The sequence below is a fragment of the Aphelocoma coerulescens genome, chromosome 7 (assembly GCF_041296385.1).
Source record: "Aphelocoma coerulescens isolate FSJ_1873_10779 chromosome 7, UR_Acoe_1.0, whole genome shotgun sequence".
In the NCBI taxonomy this organism is placed as follows: Eukaryota; Metazoa; Chordata; class Aves; order Passeriformes; family Corvidae; genus Aphelocoma; species Aphelocoma coerulescens.
Window position 1 is genome coordinate 18,603,895 of NC_091021.1, and position 14,408 is coordinate 18,618,302.

At 42.6% G+C, this 14,408-nt stretch overlaps 1 protein-coding gene across 1 annotated transcript in view; it reads right to left on the minus strand.

The window, feature by feature from the left end:
* RAPGEF4 (Rap guanine nucleotide exchange factor 4) overlaps window positions 1-14,408 on the minus strand; it is a 156,704-nt gene that overhangs the window by 10,420 nt on the left and 131,876 nt on the right. The window contains exons 26-29 of the mRNA XM_069020648.1: window positions 8,159-8,249; window positions 5,881-5,931; window positions 5,155-5,242; window positions 4,757-4,821 (exon numbers count right to left, since the gene is read on the minus strand). Of these exons, the coding sequence (XP_068876749.1) occupies window positions 4,757-4,821; window positions 5,155-5,242; window positions 5,881-5,931; window positions 8,159-8,249 (295 nt within the window). The remainder of the gene's footprint in view (window positions 1-4,756; window positions 4,822-5,154; window positions 5,243-5,880; window positions 5,932-8,158; window positions 8,250-14,408) is intronic.

Here is a 14,408-nt window from a genome sequence, read left to right on the forward strand (position 1 = left end):
ATTCCAAGCTTGGGAGATGGAGAAGTAGCGGAGTTCAAAATTGTGCAAGGTAGAAAAGGGTTACAAGCAGCAGAGGTCACTGGGCCTGATGGTGTTTCTGTAAAAGGCAGTATATATGCTAAAAATCGTAGTCATGTTAGACAATATCCGCATTATAAACAGTCCCTACAGTCTCTCTTTCCTAATCCCACCTTTCCCTTTTACCCTATATCCTATTACCCCCAGTGTATTCCCAATCTGTTTTTTCATCCATGGTTTCCCTTACAAAACCATGCCTTTGCCAAATGTTTCCCCAAAAATCCCTTTCCAATGCCAAGTGGGGGATGAAAAGGGGGAGGGAAGAAATTAAGCCCTCTCCTGCATCAGTTTCCCCACAACGCATGCCCAGAGAATCCTGTCTCCCTTCTGTCAGCCTTAAGATGTTCCACAGAATCTGTTTGGACATTTAAAGACTCAGGAGGGTGGCTTATTTTCTTTAAAAACTGTTCTTGTTATGTTTATCCAGTTGTTTTCAATGTTAAGTTTTAAATCTCTTTTTGTTAAAAATAAATGGGTGAAATGTCAGGGTCCCTTCCCCCCCGCCATGTGGCCCTGGGAGAGGGGCCCTGGGGGGGAGGCACGGGGTTTCCCTGCCCCTGCTCAGCCTCGTTCCCCGTTGGTTGTTTTGTGTTCCCCTGCGCGGGCAAGGACCCTCGGGTCCCGTGATTGAGCAGCTCCTCGGCAGCGCCCCGGCCATGTGGCTGGAGAAATAAACATCTCTGAAACATCTATCAAGAATCAGTCCATATATATTTCTTTTCCACGGCCTCCTTGTTTGGTGCATCATGTTACAGCATCCCCACTGTAACATTTGCCCACATCTTGTGCAAACCAAATGGGTCTGTTTACAAACCTCCCTCTTTACCCATAGCTGTGGCTTTGCCATTCTCATCCCTGGCTTATCTTCCCTAGGCTTCCATGTCCTCCCACTCCTCCCAGCCTCCTCCAGATAAGAGTTCTGGGAGGATCAGGAAATGGGGAAGGGGAAGAAAGAGCACGCAGTCACAAAGGCAGCAGCAGGTAAAGCTCAGCAATGCTCTGCAGCGTGACGTCCCCCTACTACTGCCAATACCACTGTTCTGTCATTCCAGCACTGAAAAGATCAATATATAGGAAAGCATAGCAGGAAAAAATTGACTCAGTCTTTTTCCTTTTTAGCTTGAGTTGCTAAAAAAGACTAGGCTAATGTGGTTTAACACCATCTGTCTGTTTTTCCCTTCTTCTCTAGATAATTTTGTTCAATTTGAAAAAAGAATCCAGAGTTTCCAAACACAAGAAAGCTCCTACCAATATGCTATGAAAACAGATGGCTGTGGACAAGACAAAGATTGTGTAAGTGCCCTCCTGTCTCCTTCAGGAAAAAGGCTGTAGTGCAAGTTCCTATGTTATGACAAAAGCCTATTCACATAGAATTCCCCAGCCATGAAGAAACGACACATGCCCCAGCCACGAGGAGAAATCTGAGCAGAGCTCAAGCAGCCATGAAACACAAATGTTTAGGAAACCAGGCCTTGCTGTTTCTGGCACTCAGGGAGCTCCTGGCTCAGACACTGCCTGACAGCTCCTGCATGTTTTAAGATGCATCATTTAATATAAATAATAACAGAAACATCACAAAACAGAGAAGATTTAGAGGAAGCTGTTTCAGCTGAAGAGATGCCACTAGGTCAAACTTCTACTTTTGGCTGCCAGATACAGGAATAAAGTTGTCAGCAGCACATCAGCTGTCGGGATCAGAGCTCTGTGGTGAGAATGCAGACACGATGCCAGAGGCTGTTCTCAGTTTCATCACTGTGCTTACATGAGAGTCAGAGGGACCCACCTCCTCCAGTGGTGAGTGGCACCACCAGTGGCAATTACCCAGATATTTTTATTCATAAACTTCAGCAAACATAAAAGGAAACAATTTTCCAAAGAACCAAGATGTTTCAGAAACATCAGTAAGGGTGGCTCCCAGTAATACTCTAAGGAATCTCCATCTGCTTATGACACAACATCCTGCAGCACAACAAACAGACCAAAACAACAAATGGCAAGACATGATTCCTGTGAGGAAATCTGGTTTCTGCTTTTCTCCTGAAAATGGAAGAGTAACATCACAGATACTCCTTGGGCTTATACTTATTTAAAAGTGAGGGGAATTTATCTGAGAGTTATCTGGCTGAGTGGTCTTGTCTTCACAGTTTAATATCTGGCAATTACGTGTGGATATGACAGTTTTAAGCTTAACGCAAGTAGGCAGCAGCGACTGAGGTTTAACAGTAGGCTTTTCTTCTTTGCTTGACCTCATGACACATGCAAAAAGCTAAAAACTGCCAGGTCCACAGTAGGATTTGAATGAATTATGTGGGTGGAATTTGAATACAGGTTGCTCGGAACAGCTATGGGTTGAGAGAGGCAGTAAAAGCACCATAGAAACATGAGAAGAGTTAGTGAAGAACAATAAAAATACAAAAGATATACTTGTAGTAAGGCATGGAGAAAAAGCAGAATGAGCTTTTAGGTACACTAACTGAAGAAATGCTTAGAATACTAAAAAAGGAGAATGTTTCCCTTTCTGGTGACTTGAGGAACATGAGACACAATATTGATTCCTTAAAAAATATGCAGCATCAAAAATACACTAATTGCACATTCCTCTCCTAAAGAAAATGATCAAAACTCAGACTACTGGTACTACATTCTTGCAGTATAAAATATTATTTAAAACCTTTGGGTGCTACTAGTAAACTCTTGTTCTGGGGGTAACATTCTTATGAAAATAAGACAATGAGCAGACTAGGGTAAGGAGAGCAGACCTGCAGCAATGTAAATATAGATCAGTTTAAGCTGCTGTAAAATTCCTTCCTGGCTTTGGGAGTGCCAAAATGTGGTATAGAGTGGAGCAGAACTACTTTTAAATGACAAGCCTGCATTGAACTTCTGTCTACAAGAAGTGCTTACAGGAGAGCTGCTGCCTCCTGTAATGGCTTTTACACAAAATCAGGCATAAAAAGCCTGAGGCACAGAGCTCTGAGGCCAGTGGATGTACCGGCTCTTCTGGCTCAGGAGGTGTAAACAGGCCAAGTGAGGTGGAGATGTTGGAGCCAGCCACAGCTGCCATTCCTTCTGGTTTGGAGGTGTTCCAACCAAGTCTGAGATCCCTCTGTGTTCCCCAAAGTATTTACTATCTATACTATTGTATCTATATCTATATCTAATTAGAACAGTCAGTCGAGAAAAAAAAGTCCTTTTCTGGAGGTAGAAGGCTCAAGGCCTTTGGAAGGAGATGGCAACACCGTCTGCATATGCAATTAGAGAAAGCTATTATTGCAAAGTGAGGTCAGGCCCTTACTCAGGCATTAGCACTGCCATTTACTCACAAAATGTCTCATCTTAGTAAAGAGGTATTTTCACCCAAGGACAGAGGCTGTCCTGGAGCGACAGATTAAAATCTAAGAGAATTCACTCAAAGTGATGATCACTTTTCTGTGAAGATTTTTAAAGAGCTAAAAGTCCTCCTTTTTTCCCCTCTGCAATTTTCAGTGCTCAGGGGGTCAGACAAATGCCTCCACAGTGCAGTGGAAATAACTGCAGTTATGTAACTCCAGTGGAATGGAGTGGTTCTGGTTACTGTACTACTAAGAACAAGGACACATAGGTGACAGAGGAAATATGCTCTAGCATGGCTGCTGAATGGCTGAGAGGAAATGGCCTCAAGTTGTGCCAGGGGAGGTTTAGATTGGATGTGAGAAAAAATTTCTTCACTTCAAGGGTGGTCAGGCATTGGAATAGGCTGCCCAGGAAAGTGGTGGAATCACCATGCCTGGAAGTGTTCAAAGAGTGTGTAGATGTGGCACTTGGGGACATGGTTTACTGGGGAACACTGTGGTACTGGGCTAACAGTTGGACTCAGGGATCTTGGAGGTCTTTTCCAACCTTAGTGATTCTGTGATTCTACTGTTTACTGCCAGAGTAGTAAGTCAGGTTTGGTTTTACTAGGCAGATGCCATAGCTGGGTTTGGCTAACGCAGGTTCTCACATACAGGTGTCATTAACCACATTAATTAGGAACACAGCCTTAGCAACCAAGAAAATGTCTTCTCACTGCCGAGAAACTCGAGTTTCAGTTCAGATTTCTGCAATGCAAAGTTGCCTGCCTGCAGTTTTTGACAATGGTATTTGAAATGATGACAACTTAGGTGCAGGACTTAAATCAAATTTGAGCATGGTCTAGCCTTTTATCATTGATTCTCCTTTCCAGTAGGAAAGCAATCAAGCCAAAGACATCTCCTTTCATCTGTCAAAGGAAAAAAGAAAATAAGATGTTGTGCAAGTTCTTTTCAATGCTTCTTTCATTCTCCAAGGAGCAATGCAGAACTATCCCAGCCTGAGGCAGTTCAGATGTGTTTGAAGGAACAGCAGTTAAAATCACAGGTTGGTCCCAAACTGGCTGTTAAAAAGTGTCTTTAACAGCTCTGCTTCCTGTCCCTGATGCTGCCTCTCCTAAGAAATATTTTGGCTGTGCATGGTTCAGTGGACAGTTTATTCTCCACCTCTGTGAGGTTTTCCAGAAACCCAGAGGTCCTAGGCTCTGTGTACAACACAGACTATTTTTGCCAGCTCTTGGTCCTGCCTTCATTTTCTCTAGCCCTGGAATTCATTGTTGCAAAGTTCACTCTTGAAGAGGTGAATAGGGAGGTCTTTTTAAGTTTTCTTTCAAATATGTCATACGTACCATTTTTTCGAAGTTTACTAGATTGTCAGTGAATGTCTTGTTTCCCTCATGAGTAAATGTCATGTCTGTATAGAAATAAGACACATAAAAGCCCATTACTGAATCATGGCCATATAAGACAGCAGAATGTTTTATCTATCCCTTACAAAAATCATAGCAGCTGGAAAATAAAACATTTAGGTTTTAATTTGCAGCATTTCTGAGACTAATAAAATTGAGGTATGATATTCAGATGTACAAAAGCAGTTGTTCTTGTCTCTGAGTCGTGCTTTTTATAATGGAAAAAGATTGCACCTCACACTGAGATTGATTTTTGCTTTTTCTTGCTGCTACTCTTATCCTTCAAATAGTTGACAAATAGCTTTCAAGTTAATAATTCTGGTAACATCCAAGCTTACCTTTTATAAGTAGAGGCATGAAAGGAATTATTGGAGGGTCCAATTTAGCTACAGTTAGTCTGTAGGCCCTATGGTTTCTTGATGGATCCTGACAAAAAAAGAGAAATTAAATAATTACTAAAATGTATTATTATATGTATCAAAACACTATATGCATTCATTTAGATGTCATGGCATTTATTAAAAACATTATTTTTTCCTGTGACTTTAAAAGTGCATCTGCAAATTCAGACACCTTTTATCATTCTCCTGGACTGGTTACACAATGAGAATGCAGCCACTAAACACAAACATTTTTTCATGCCAAATAGCGAGGTAAGATATGATTACAAAAACATTCTTCATAAAAGAAACCACCTATTTTTCCTCCCTCCTTACAGCTGCACATCCAGTTTTGCATATTTTTTCCAGCTGTAACACTAAAATGTATTGCCTGGAAAAATCCAGGTTGAAAAATAGAATTTCCCATATGTACTATTGGAAAACATGTGATAAAGCTTTTCTGAGTTCCCAGATTAACTTTGAGTGGTACATAAGTTCTCTCAGAGTAGGTTCCTAAGAGTATAATTTATTAGTCATACATACTTGTTTTAGCAGCTCTAAAATGGGATCATAAACTTCTTAAAGTCAAACAAGGACACATAAAATGTTCTGAATCAAGGAATTCAAATCAGAAACTGAATTATCTCAGATTGTGCATAGAATAAGGGATCTATTGCTATTCACCATTAAGCTTTCAAACTCCGCATAGATCTTCTTGAACTTGCTTGGGAGTTTCTGTTAATAAAAACAAAAATAGCAAACGTTAATTAAATCAGATCAGTGCAGTAATTTTACTGTAAATGCTAGTTCCTTCCACAACGCCCTAAGTCAGGAAAGTGCTCTTTTTTTGCCAGATATTTCTAACAATGTGCTAATCTAAAATACAACATGTTTCCTAGCAACCAGATTAAAAATAGAGACGGGACCAGCCATGAAACCTGGATCCTGATTTAAACCCCGACTTGAATTTAGTCCTTTGGGATGTTTAGATTCAGATTTTTGTTTGGCTCACATAGCAATCACTGAATTCAGAATGTAAGTGGAAATTCATGTGAATGCTTTCAGGACATTGCTGATTATAGCCTATCTGAAAATATAATTTACACACAGCTTGAGTGGGGGCAGATCAGCTTAATTATTCACACCTATGATGAACTGCCCTTGCAAACATTCATATCCATGCCTGGGCACTTCCAGGAGGGTTTTTTGCTCATGCTGATGATGCATCTATTGCTTAAATTCTTGACATGCTCAGCTGCAAAGGTCCTCTATCACTTTCTGGGGTACAAATTAAGGAATATTTTTTCAGTCCACAATTCCTACACAAATAAATCATGGTCAGTTGATCATGCAATGATTGAGATGAGATGGGCTTTCCTAAATACTTTCTTTTCCCCTCATGCATATTATGTTATACAGATTAAATAACTTTACTATAAAGACTATAAGGTATGTTACAAATTGGTTTTAAAGATCGCTGTAATTTTTTATGTACACTTAAGATATGTCACCTTTCTATTTTTCTTAAGAAATTTCTCTGTATTTGCTGAATTTTTCAGACTACTATTGGCAGTGGGTAACATTAAATAGAGACTTTATAGTGCAGAAATGATTTTTTGCAGTACTTTCTGCATTTGGAGTGCATACCCTAGCAAGCTATTTACACTGTGCCACAGCAAGGGCCTAATTTTTAATGATGTGTGTCAACAACTGTGTGCCTAGTTTGCATATGCATGCAGATTAGGTATTTGTGAAGTAAGTGGTATAATTGGACATTTGCACCTGCAAATATCTAATTTCTGCATGCAACTAATGTAAATGCATGATAATATAGAACAAATCAGGTCTCGGTATGTTTGTCTTAAAGTATTTTCTGTATATATCTGGCTAAAAATCAAATTGCAGAAATTCTCTTGATAAACCAACTGCTCTACAGAACCAGAGTGTGATAACATTTCCTTGATCTCAAGTTAATCCCCCACATGTACAAATGATCTGTGCCCCGCCCCCAGCTCAGACCTGGTGCCCATTTCAGAGTGCTGTATGTAGTATATACATTCAGCTTCTTCTTCTCTAGTCCTGTACTGTCTCAGCTCTCCCACCTCCTCTCAGCAGCCACAAATGAAGGGTCATTATTCTGTGAAACTGAAAATCGTTGCCTGTAGCACTGATTGTATATGACACATGTATTTTTGAAAAAGGGGCTGGTGTACTCTCAGACATGTCAGTCTGATCTCCTGTTTCAGAGCACATTTTTAAAGCTGTTCAAATTTTGGTCTCAGCTGCATCAATAACCTCAGTCATGCTAATTATTTTGAATTTCTAATGAACAAATACATGCACATTTAAATCTGTTTTGCTTTTGATAACCAGTATATTCTCAGTGGTTACACCGTGCTGGACACTGCACCCTTTTTATACCCTCATATACAAAAGAGCAAAGCCACAGAAAAAGGTGGAAGCTCTGAGAATGAAGACCAAACTGACAGTAAGCATGGAAATGCATGTCAGAGAGAAAACCAGAACTGGTTAGGACAAACCCACATTTTAACAGGGCAACAGAGTCCCTGTTGAGATCAGAAAATAGTATGTACAAATAGAGGATGAATTTTAGAGAATTATCAATGGAGTGATCTCACCGAACCACCAGTAAAGGCACACAGAGGATGTGGGCTGATCTAAGAGGTTAGCTGGCTAACTTGCTCATCCTGTTGGGCAGTTGAGCTCAGCAACAGAAGCTGCTGTTGTCACTCTTGTTAACTCCTGTGAGTATTCAGCACATCCATGGGTGTAGTATACTGCCTTACTAACAAACATTGTCACCCTTAGCTAAGGCTTATGGTCAGGAGCTGAATTAGTAGATCTAGCTTTATCAATAATAAAGGCCCAATTCATGTTTTTGCTAACTGAAAGTACAAGTCCCCATCAAGCTTCCTGGAACTGGATTTTAGCAAAGACTTACCTCCCACGTCAATGACAGACGGCTCACAGCAACATTACTCAGTCCCATAATAATAGCAAAAAAGGAATTCAGATTTTTGTATTCTTTACAGCTGAAACACAAAGGGCCAGGTTTTAAGTTGTATGTATCAGTCAGAGCAGTACATATGAAAACCTTAAGAGAGCCGAACTCAGGCATCTAGCTTACAAGTGACTGAATTTGGGCAGTCTGGGCCAGCATGCCTGCAGACATCTCTTCACCCAAGTGCTAGCACTTCACCACACTCTGAAGGCTTCTTTCCCTTATGACCTCCCTTCTACTTCACTGGGTGCAAGCTTCTGCAAGAACTCCTAGTCTTTGAAGCAATTCCTCACCCAGAAGCACAGTCCTGAAACTGGGCTCAGTTCAGTCCCAAGGGATACCAGAAACAGTGTAAACAACTGTTTATAACCTCATTTGCTGCAGAACTTGCTGACAGCTTCTTAAAAGCTAATGAATGCTTGAAGCTCTTCTCAGGCAATCTTCATGGCAGTTTACAGGGCCATGAGTCTTTTCAGAGGGAGAAGATCAGCTGTCTAGAGATGCCCCATGCCAGTGACCTCTCCTGCAGTATAGGATTTTTATTACTTATAGATTCTGGGACTTCTAGTTCAGGAAAAGAACTGCCATTTGTTACCAGCATCATTAAAGAGGTGCGGGGCAAAAGGAGCTCCAGGGCACACTTCATCTCTAACAAAGAAGGATTTTGCTATCAATCAGGGAAAACTGGAACATGTAATCGAGTACTATGGAAGATCCAATGTGCCATATGAAGGAGTAGATACAATCTGATGGGAAGAGTCAATGCAATTGCTCAGCTGGGTCTGCAGCAGGTGGCTCACTGACTCAATAGGAAGGGAGGAGATAGAACAAAGCCTGTGAAAAAAAGCCTCACAAATCTGGATCTCACTAGGTTTTTGCAAATAATCTCCTGTTTTTCTCGGCTGATGTGCCAACATCCAATTTCAGCACCTCAGTCTCCGTTTCTTCAGCTGTGAGTGGCTTTCCTTAGGAGTTGGTATTGAGACTGCTGGGGTTTAACATCTCTGTCAGTACCACGGACGGTGGGCTTGAGTGCACCCTCAGCAGGTTTGCTGATGACACCAAGCTGTGAGGTGCAGTTGATGTGCTGGAGAGAAGGGATGCCATCCAGAGGGACTTTGACAGGCTTGAGAGGTGGGACTGTGTGAACCTTATGAAGTTCAATGAGGCCAAGGGCAAGGTCCTGCACTTGAGTTGGGGCAATCCCAACCACAAACACAGGCTGGGTGAAGAATGGATTAAGAACAGCCTTAGGGAGAAGGACTTGGGTGTGCTGGTTGGCAAGAATCTCAATGTGAACCAGTAATGTGTGCTTGCAGCCCCAAAAGTCAACCATGTCCTGAGCAGCATCAAAAGCATTGTGGCCAGCAGGTCAAGGGACGTGACTCTCCCCGTCTGTTCTTGTGAGACCCCACCTGGAGAGCTGTGGCCAGCAGGTCAAGGGACGTGACTCTCCCTGTCTGTTCTTGTGAGACCCCACCTGGAGAGCTGTGTCCAGCTCTGAGATCCCAACATATGAAGGACATGGACCTGCTGGAGTGAGTACAAAGCAGGGCCATGAAGATGATCAGAGGACTGGAGCACCTCTGCTATGAGAGACCTGGGATTGTTCAGCCTGGAGAAAGCTCCAAGGGAGATCTCAGAGCACCTTCCAGTACCTAAAGGGGCCTACAAGAAAGCTGGAGAGGAACTTTGGACAAGGGCATGGAGGGACAGGACAAGGGGGAATGGCTTCAAACTGAAAGAGGGTAGGTTTAGGTATTAGGAAGAAATTCTTTACTGTGATATGGTGAGCCACTGAACAGGCTGCCCAGAGAAACTGTGGATGCCCCATTCCTGGAATGGCTCAAGACCAGGTTGGATGGGGCTTTACACGACCCGGTCTAGTGGAATGTGTCCCTACCCATGGCAAGGGGGTTGGAACTTGATGATCTTTATGGTCCCATCCAACCCAAACTATTCTATGACTCTGTGATTTACCAAAAAAATGTAACAAGATTAAATCTATGATTCTCAGATTTTTTTACTCATCCTTGAAGCTCTTAGCTCCTCTGAGGTATCCTTAGCTTCAGACAAAATTAGTACAATCATCTCATCCTACTGTCTGAGTCCAAAATTGCCACATCATCCTATTCTCCATCATCCACACCATTCTATTCTTTCTGTACCTCCATTTCACCAGACTTGGGTGTGTTGAGTGGGTGAGTCCTTTAGATCTTAGCCTCACTTGTGTCTGCACTGTGTGAACACTGAGCATGTGAATAAATGATCTTTCCCATATGCTGGTCTGTCTGTTGGGAGATTGCTGCCCTCTCAGATCTTCTGGCAGAGCTGCTCATGCAAATTCTCCCACATCAGATTAGTGACAGCGAGCAAGGGTAGAAAGGATAAACTGAAATGCTAAAGCTACACCAACTTATTCTGACTAGTGCAGGTCAGGGAGTGCCTCATTAGTGGATCTGAGGGGAGATAAAGATGAAAAGCAGACAGGATAGGCTGTCAGTGAACCTCTTCCCTAGGCACAAGTAAATCCATAAAGGGATATCTGTCCACAGCACATGACAGGATTAGGAATAAATTATGGCAGGGTAAAATAATTAGTAACACACAGCACTAGTGCTCAAACAAAGTAGGCAGCTGCAACTGTATCTGCAATATTTAATTTGAATCTATCTTCATATTAAAAGGGAATGTTTTGCCAAGTACCCTGTTAAGCAATACAATTTGACAAAGTCTCAGTTAAAATCCATCTAGATGTACAGATATTCTGTAAATTCTACAGAGTCTACAATAAATAATTCGGTTCCAGACAGAGGACCACTGTAAGGCAGCAGGAGCGGTGCTGCATGGCTCTACTGCATATATACTGCATGTAAAATGTCAAAAAGTGGATCCTCTAAAGCACCACAATGCACCACCTCAGAGCAGAGGTCCCTCTGCCTCACATAATGCACTCTACCAGAAAAATCTTCCTGTTAGGATGAATAGCAAACACACACACATACACACACATACACTGGTCTCCAAAACAAACATATACGTGGTTAAAATCTCTTGGTACTTACACAAGCATATTCATCTTGGCATTTTCTCTATAAACACACACTTCAAAAATTTCTCACAGGCTTCTTGGGCTTATAACATATGCATATGTATGGAAAGAATGATTTTCAGAAACTGAATGAAAGTGTCTGAGTACAGTGATACACAAGAAGGCTTCTAAATACCTGTGGATGTATCTGCAAAGAGGAAATATACACAAACTGGGTTTGCAGATAACCATAAGAGTATGTGCAAGCACATCCCAGAAGGCCTTTCTAATACAATTAATATAGGAAGAACTCACTGTTGGAAATATAGTTCACTTCTCCCCTTTGTTTGAAAGTTTATTCCTACAATAGCTGGAGAAAAGAGATGAACCTGGTAACCTCTACATTCTCTTCCAGCAGATGCTAAAGAGACGGTGGCTCCTGGAACTGGAAACAGATGTGCACAGCACTTGGAGCCAGCACTTGCCCTTGTGCTTGCCTGCACAGACTGGGAGCACACATCAAGGGTGCATGGGGTGGCAGACACAAAATGATGTGCCTTCTGCAATGGCATCTGCACCTCAAGCCACAGAACTGAAACAAGCTTCTCAGTAGCAGTTACCTTTGAAAATGGGTATGTGCAAGGCATCTTGTTACCACCAGTCATGCCTAAGATTAATAGTGCAGCACTGAGCTGTTCTCCCTCAACACTTTTCTAATGAGTCTAGTACTTCTAGGCAGGGTAAAGTTCTCATTAGGTCTCAAGGATCTTCACAGGCAAAACTTCCTCAAAGATATTGCTTCAAGGTCTGGGCTTTTTCTCCCCTCTAACTTCAGTGCACTTTGTGTTTGTTTTAGTGCATGTGTAGCAGCTGTTACCATGGCAGCACTGCACAGAGGGCAGCAGCCTGGCAAAACTTCCCAGCGCCTTTCCAGCGGCTGCAATTAAACCTGCCCTCTTGGTTTGTACAGAGGAAAATCTTGTGCTTCAGATTTCTCTGCTTTTAGGAGACAAAGAGGACTCAGCAGAGCAGACCGCTTTTAGCAATTTATTTTTAGCATTGTAGTGATACCAGAAACATGGAAGTAAACAGGAGGTTGTCAGGCTGTTGTAAATAGCACAAGATTAAACCCATGACTCCGAGAAACTCACAGGCTAGGGCAGTTTATTGAGGAGATATTTAACTGCAATTTTTAGGATACTTGATTTCAAGTGTTTATGGAAATTACTATTGTCTCTTAATGACCACATTTCAACATTTTCCCATTTCACGCCTGCGATTAGGAAAGACCCCGACGTCTGTGTGGGTGCCACTGCCCTCTCCTGGGCACAGCCCGCCAGGCCGGCAGCTGCTTCCCACTCCTGTGCTGTGCAGTGGGATAATGGAATATGCGGTGCATGTATTTTCAGAAACTAAAGAGGTAAATTCTGTCCTCTGTTCGAAACATAAAACTGATCCTGCATGCCCGCCACTAGGTTTTTAAAATCTTCAGCTTCGACCAACTGTAATCCAACCTCAGGGCTCGAAGTAGCTCCCAGAAGGAAGCTGGTACTTGCAGCGCAGGGTGTCCTGGAGGAAGGAGCCATGCAGATCCCCAGTTTTGATGTGAACACAGACTTCAGCTATGTGCCATTACTAACTGAGAGGAGGGCAGCATCACAGTTGCAGTAGTAATCTCTTCCTATGCACAACTCCATTTAATGATGCAAAAAATTTAAAACCTATGGTTTAACTGCAAGTAACATCTCTGTTGGTAGAACTGCCTAAAGGCTTCTAGTTACAATGCCTAGAGCTGTAGACAAACACTACATACCTCAGCAAACTGTTTATTCAGACAGCAATGAATGCAATAAACACACCATGAACTGGAAAGCGAGGGAGAGTGTAACAATGGTAAAAATCTCTATGTATGCAGGGCATGGATATATCCCTGCTCCCTCTGAAGTCAGCCACTGCCTGCTCTTGACTTCAGGGAGTTAAGGCTGACATCTCTGGCATGAAGGTTCCAAACAGTTTAAATCTGGATAGGAATAGAGGAAGACAGCAAGAATGCCTGCTATCCAACCTCAGACCCAGAAGTTAGTAACAAAAGATGACATTTCATATTTTGCATTTTAAAACAAAAGTATTAGAAAAAACCCACAGAATCATAGAATCATTAGGGTTGGAGGGGACCTCTGGAGATCATCCAGTCCTATCCCCCTTCCAAGGCAGGGACACCTGGACAGGTGACACAGGAATGTGTCCAGGTGGGTTTTGAATGTCTCTGTGGATAGGGAGACTCCATGAACTCCCCGGTCAGCCTGTTCCAGTGCTCTGCCACCCTCAACATAAAGTTATTCCTCATGTTGAGGTGAAACTCATTGTGTTTTAGTTTAAGGCCCTTGCTCCTCATCCTGCTGCTGGGCACCACTGAAAAGGGTCTGGAACTATTCTCTTGGCACCACCCTTCAAGATATTTGAATGTGTGGATGAGATCTCCTCTCAGTCTACTCTTCCCTACACTAAACGGGCTCAGCTCTTGCAGTCTCTCCTCCCATGAGAGATGCTCCAGACCCCTCATCATCTCTGTGGCTTCCACTGGACCCTCTCCAGTAGCTCCTTGTCTCTCTTGTACTGAGGAGCTCAGAATTGGATGTGGAACTCCGGATGTGGCCTCACCAGGGCTGAATAGGCTGGGAGGAACACCTCTCTTGATCTGCTGGCCACATTCTTCCTGATGCACCCAGGATCCCACTGGCCCTCCTGGCCTCAGGGCCCACTTCCAGCTCATGGTCACCTTGTCATCTACAAACAGCCTCAGTCCCTCTCTGCAGAGCTGTTCCATAGTAGGTCAGCCCCCAACCTGTGCTGTTGCCTGGGGTTACTCCTCCCCAGGTGCAGGACCCTACACTTCATATCATCGGCAAACTTGCTGCAAATCCCAAACAGAATAGCAGTAATATGAGTGTCATCATCTCCATGCTACATCTCTTTACTCTCCCCTCTTGATTTTCCCACTAGGCACAATTCTGAGAACAGTTCTCCTGAGCAGCACCAGAAATATTTCTATTCTCAGGAAAATGAGGCTCAATTTTGCTAATATTTACTAATTCATATACTAATATTTGCCAATGTATGGAAGGGTAAATGAAGGATTCTCCCAATAAACTGACATAT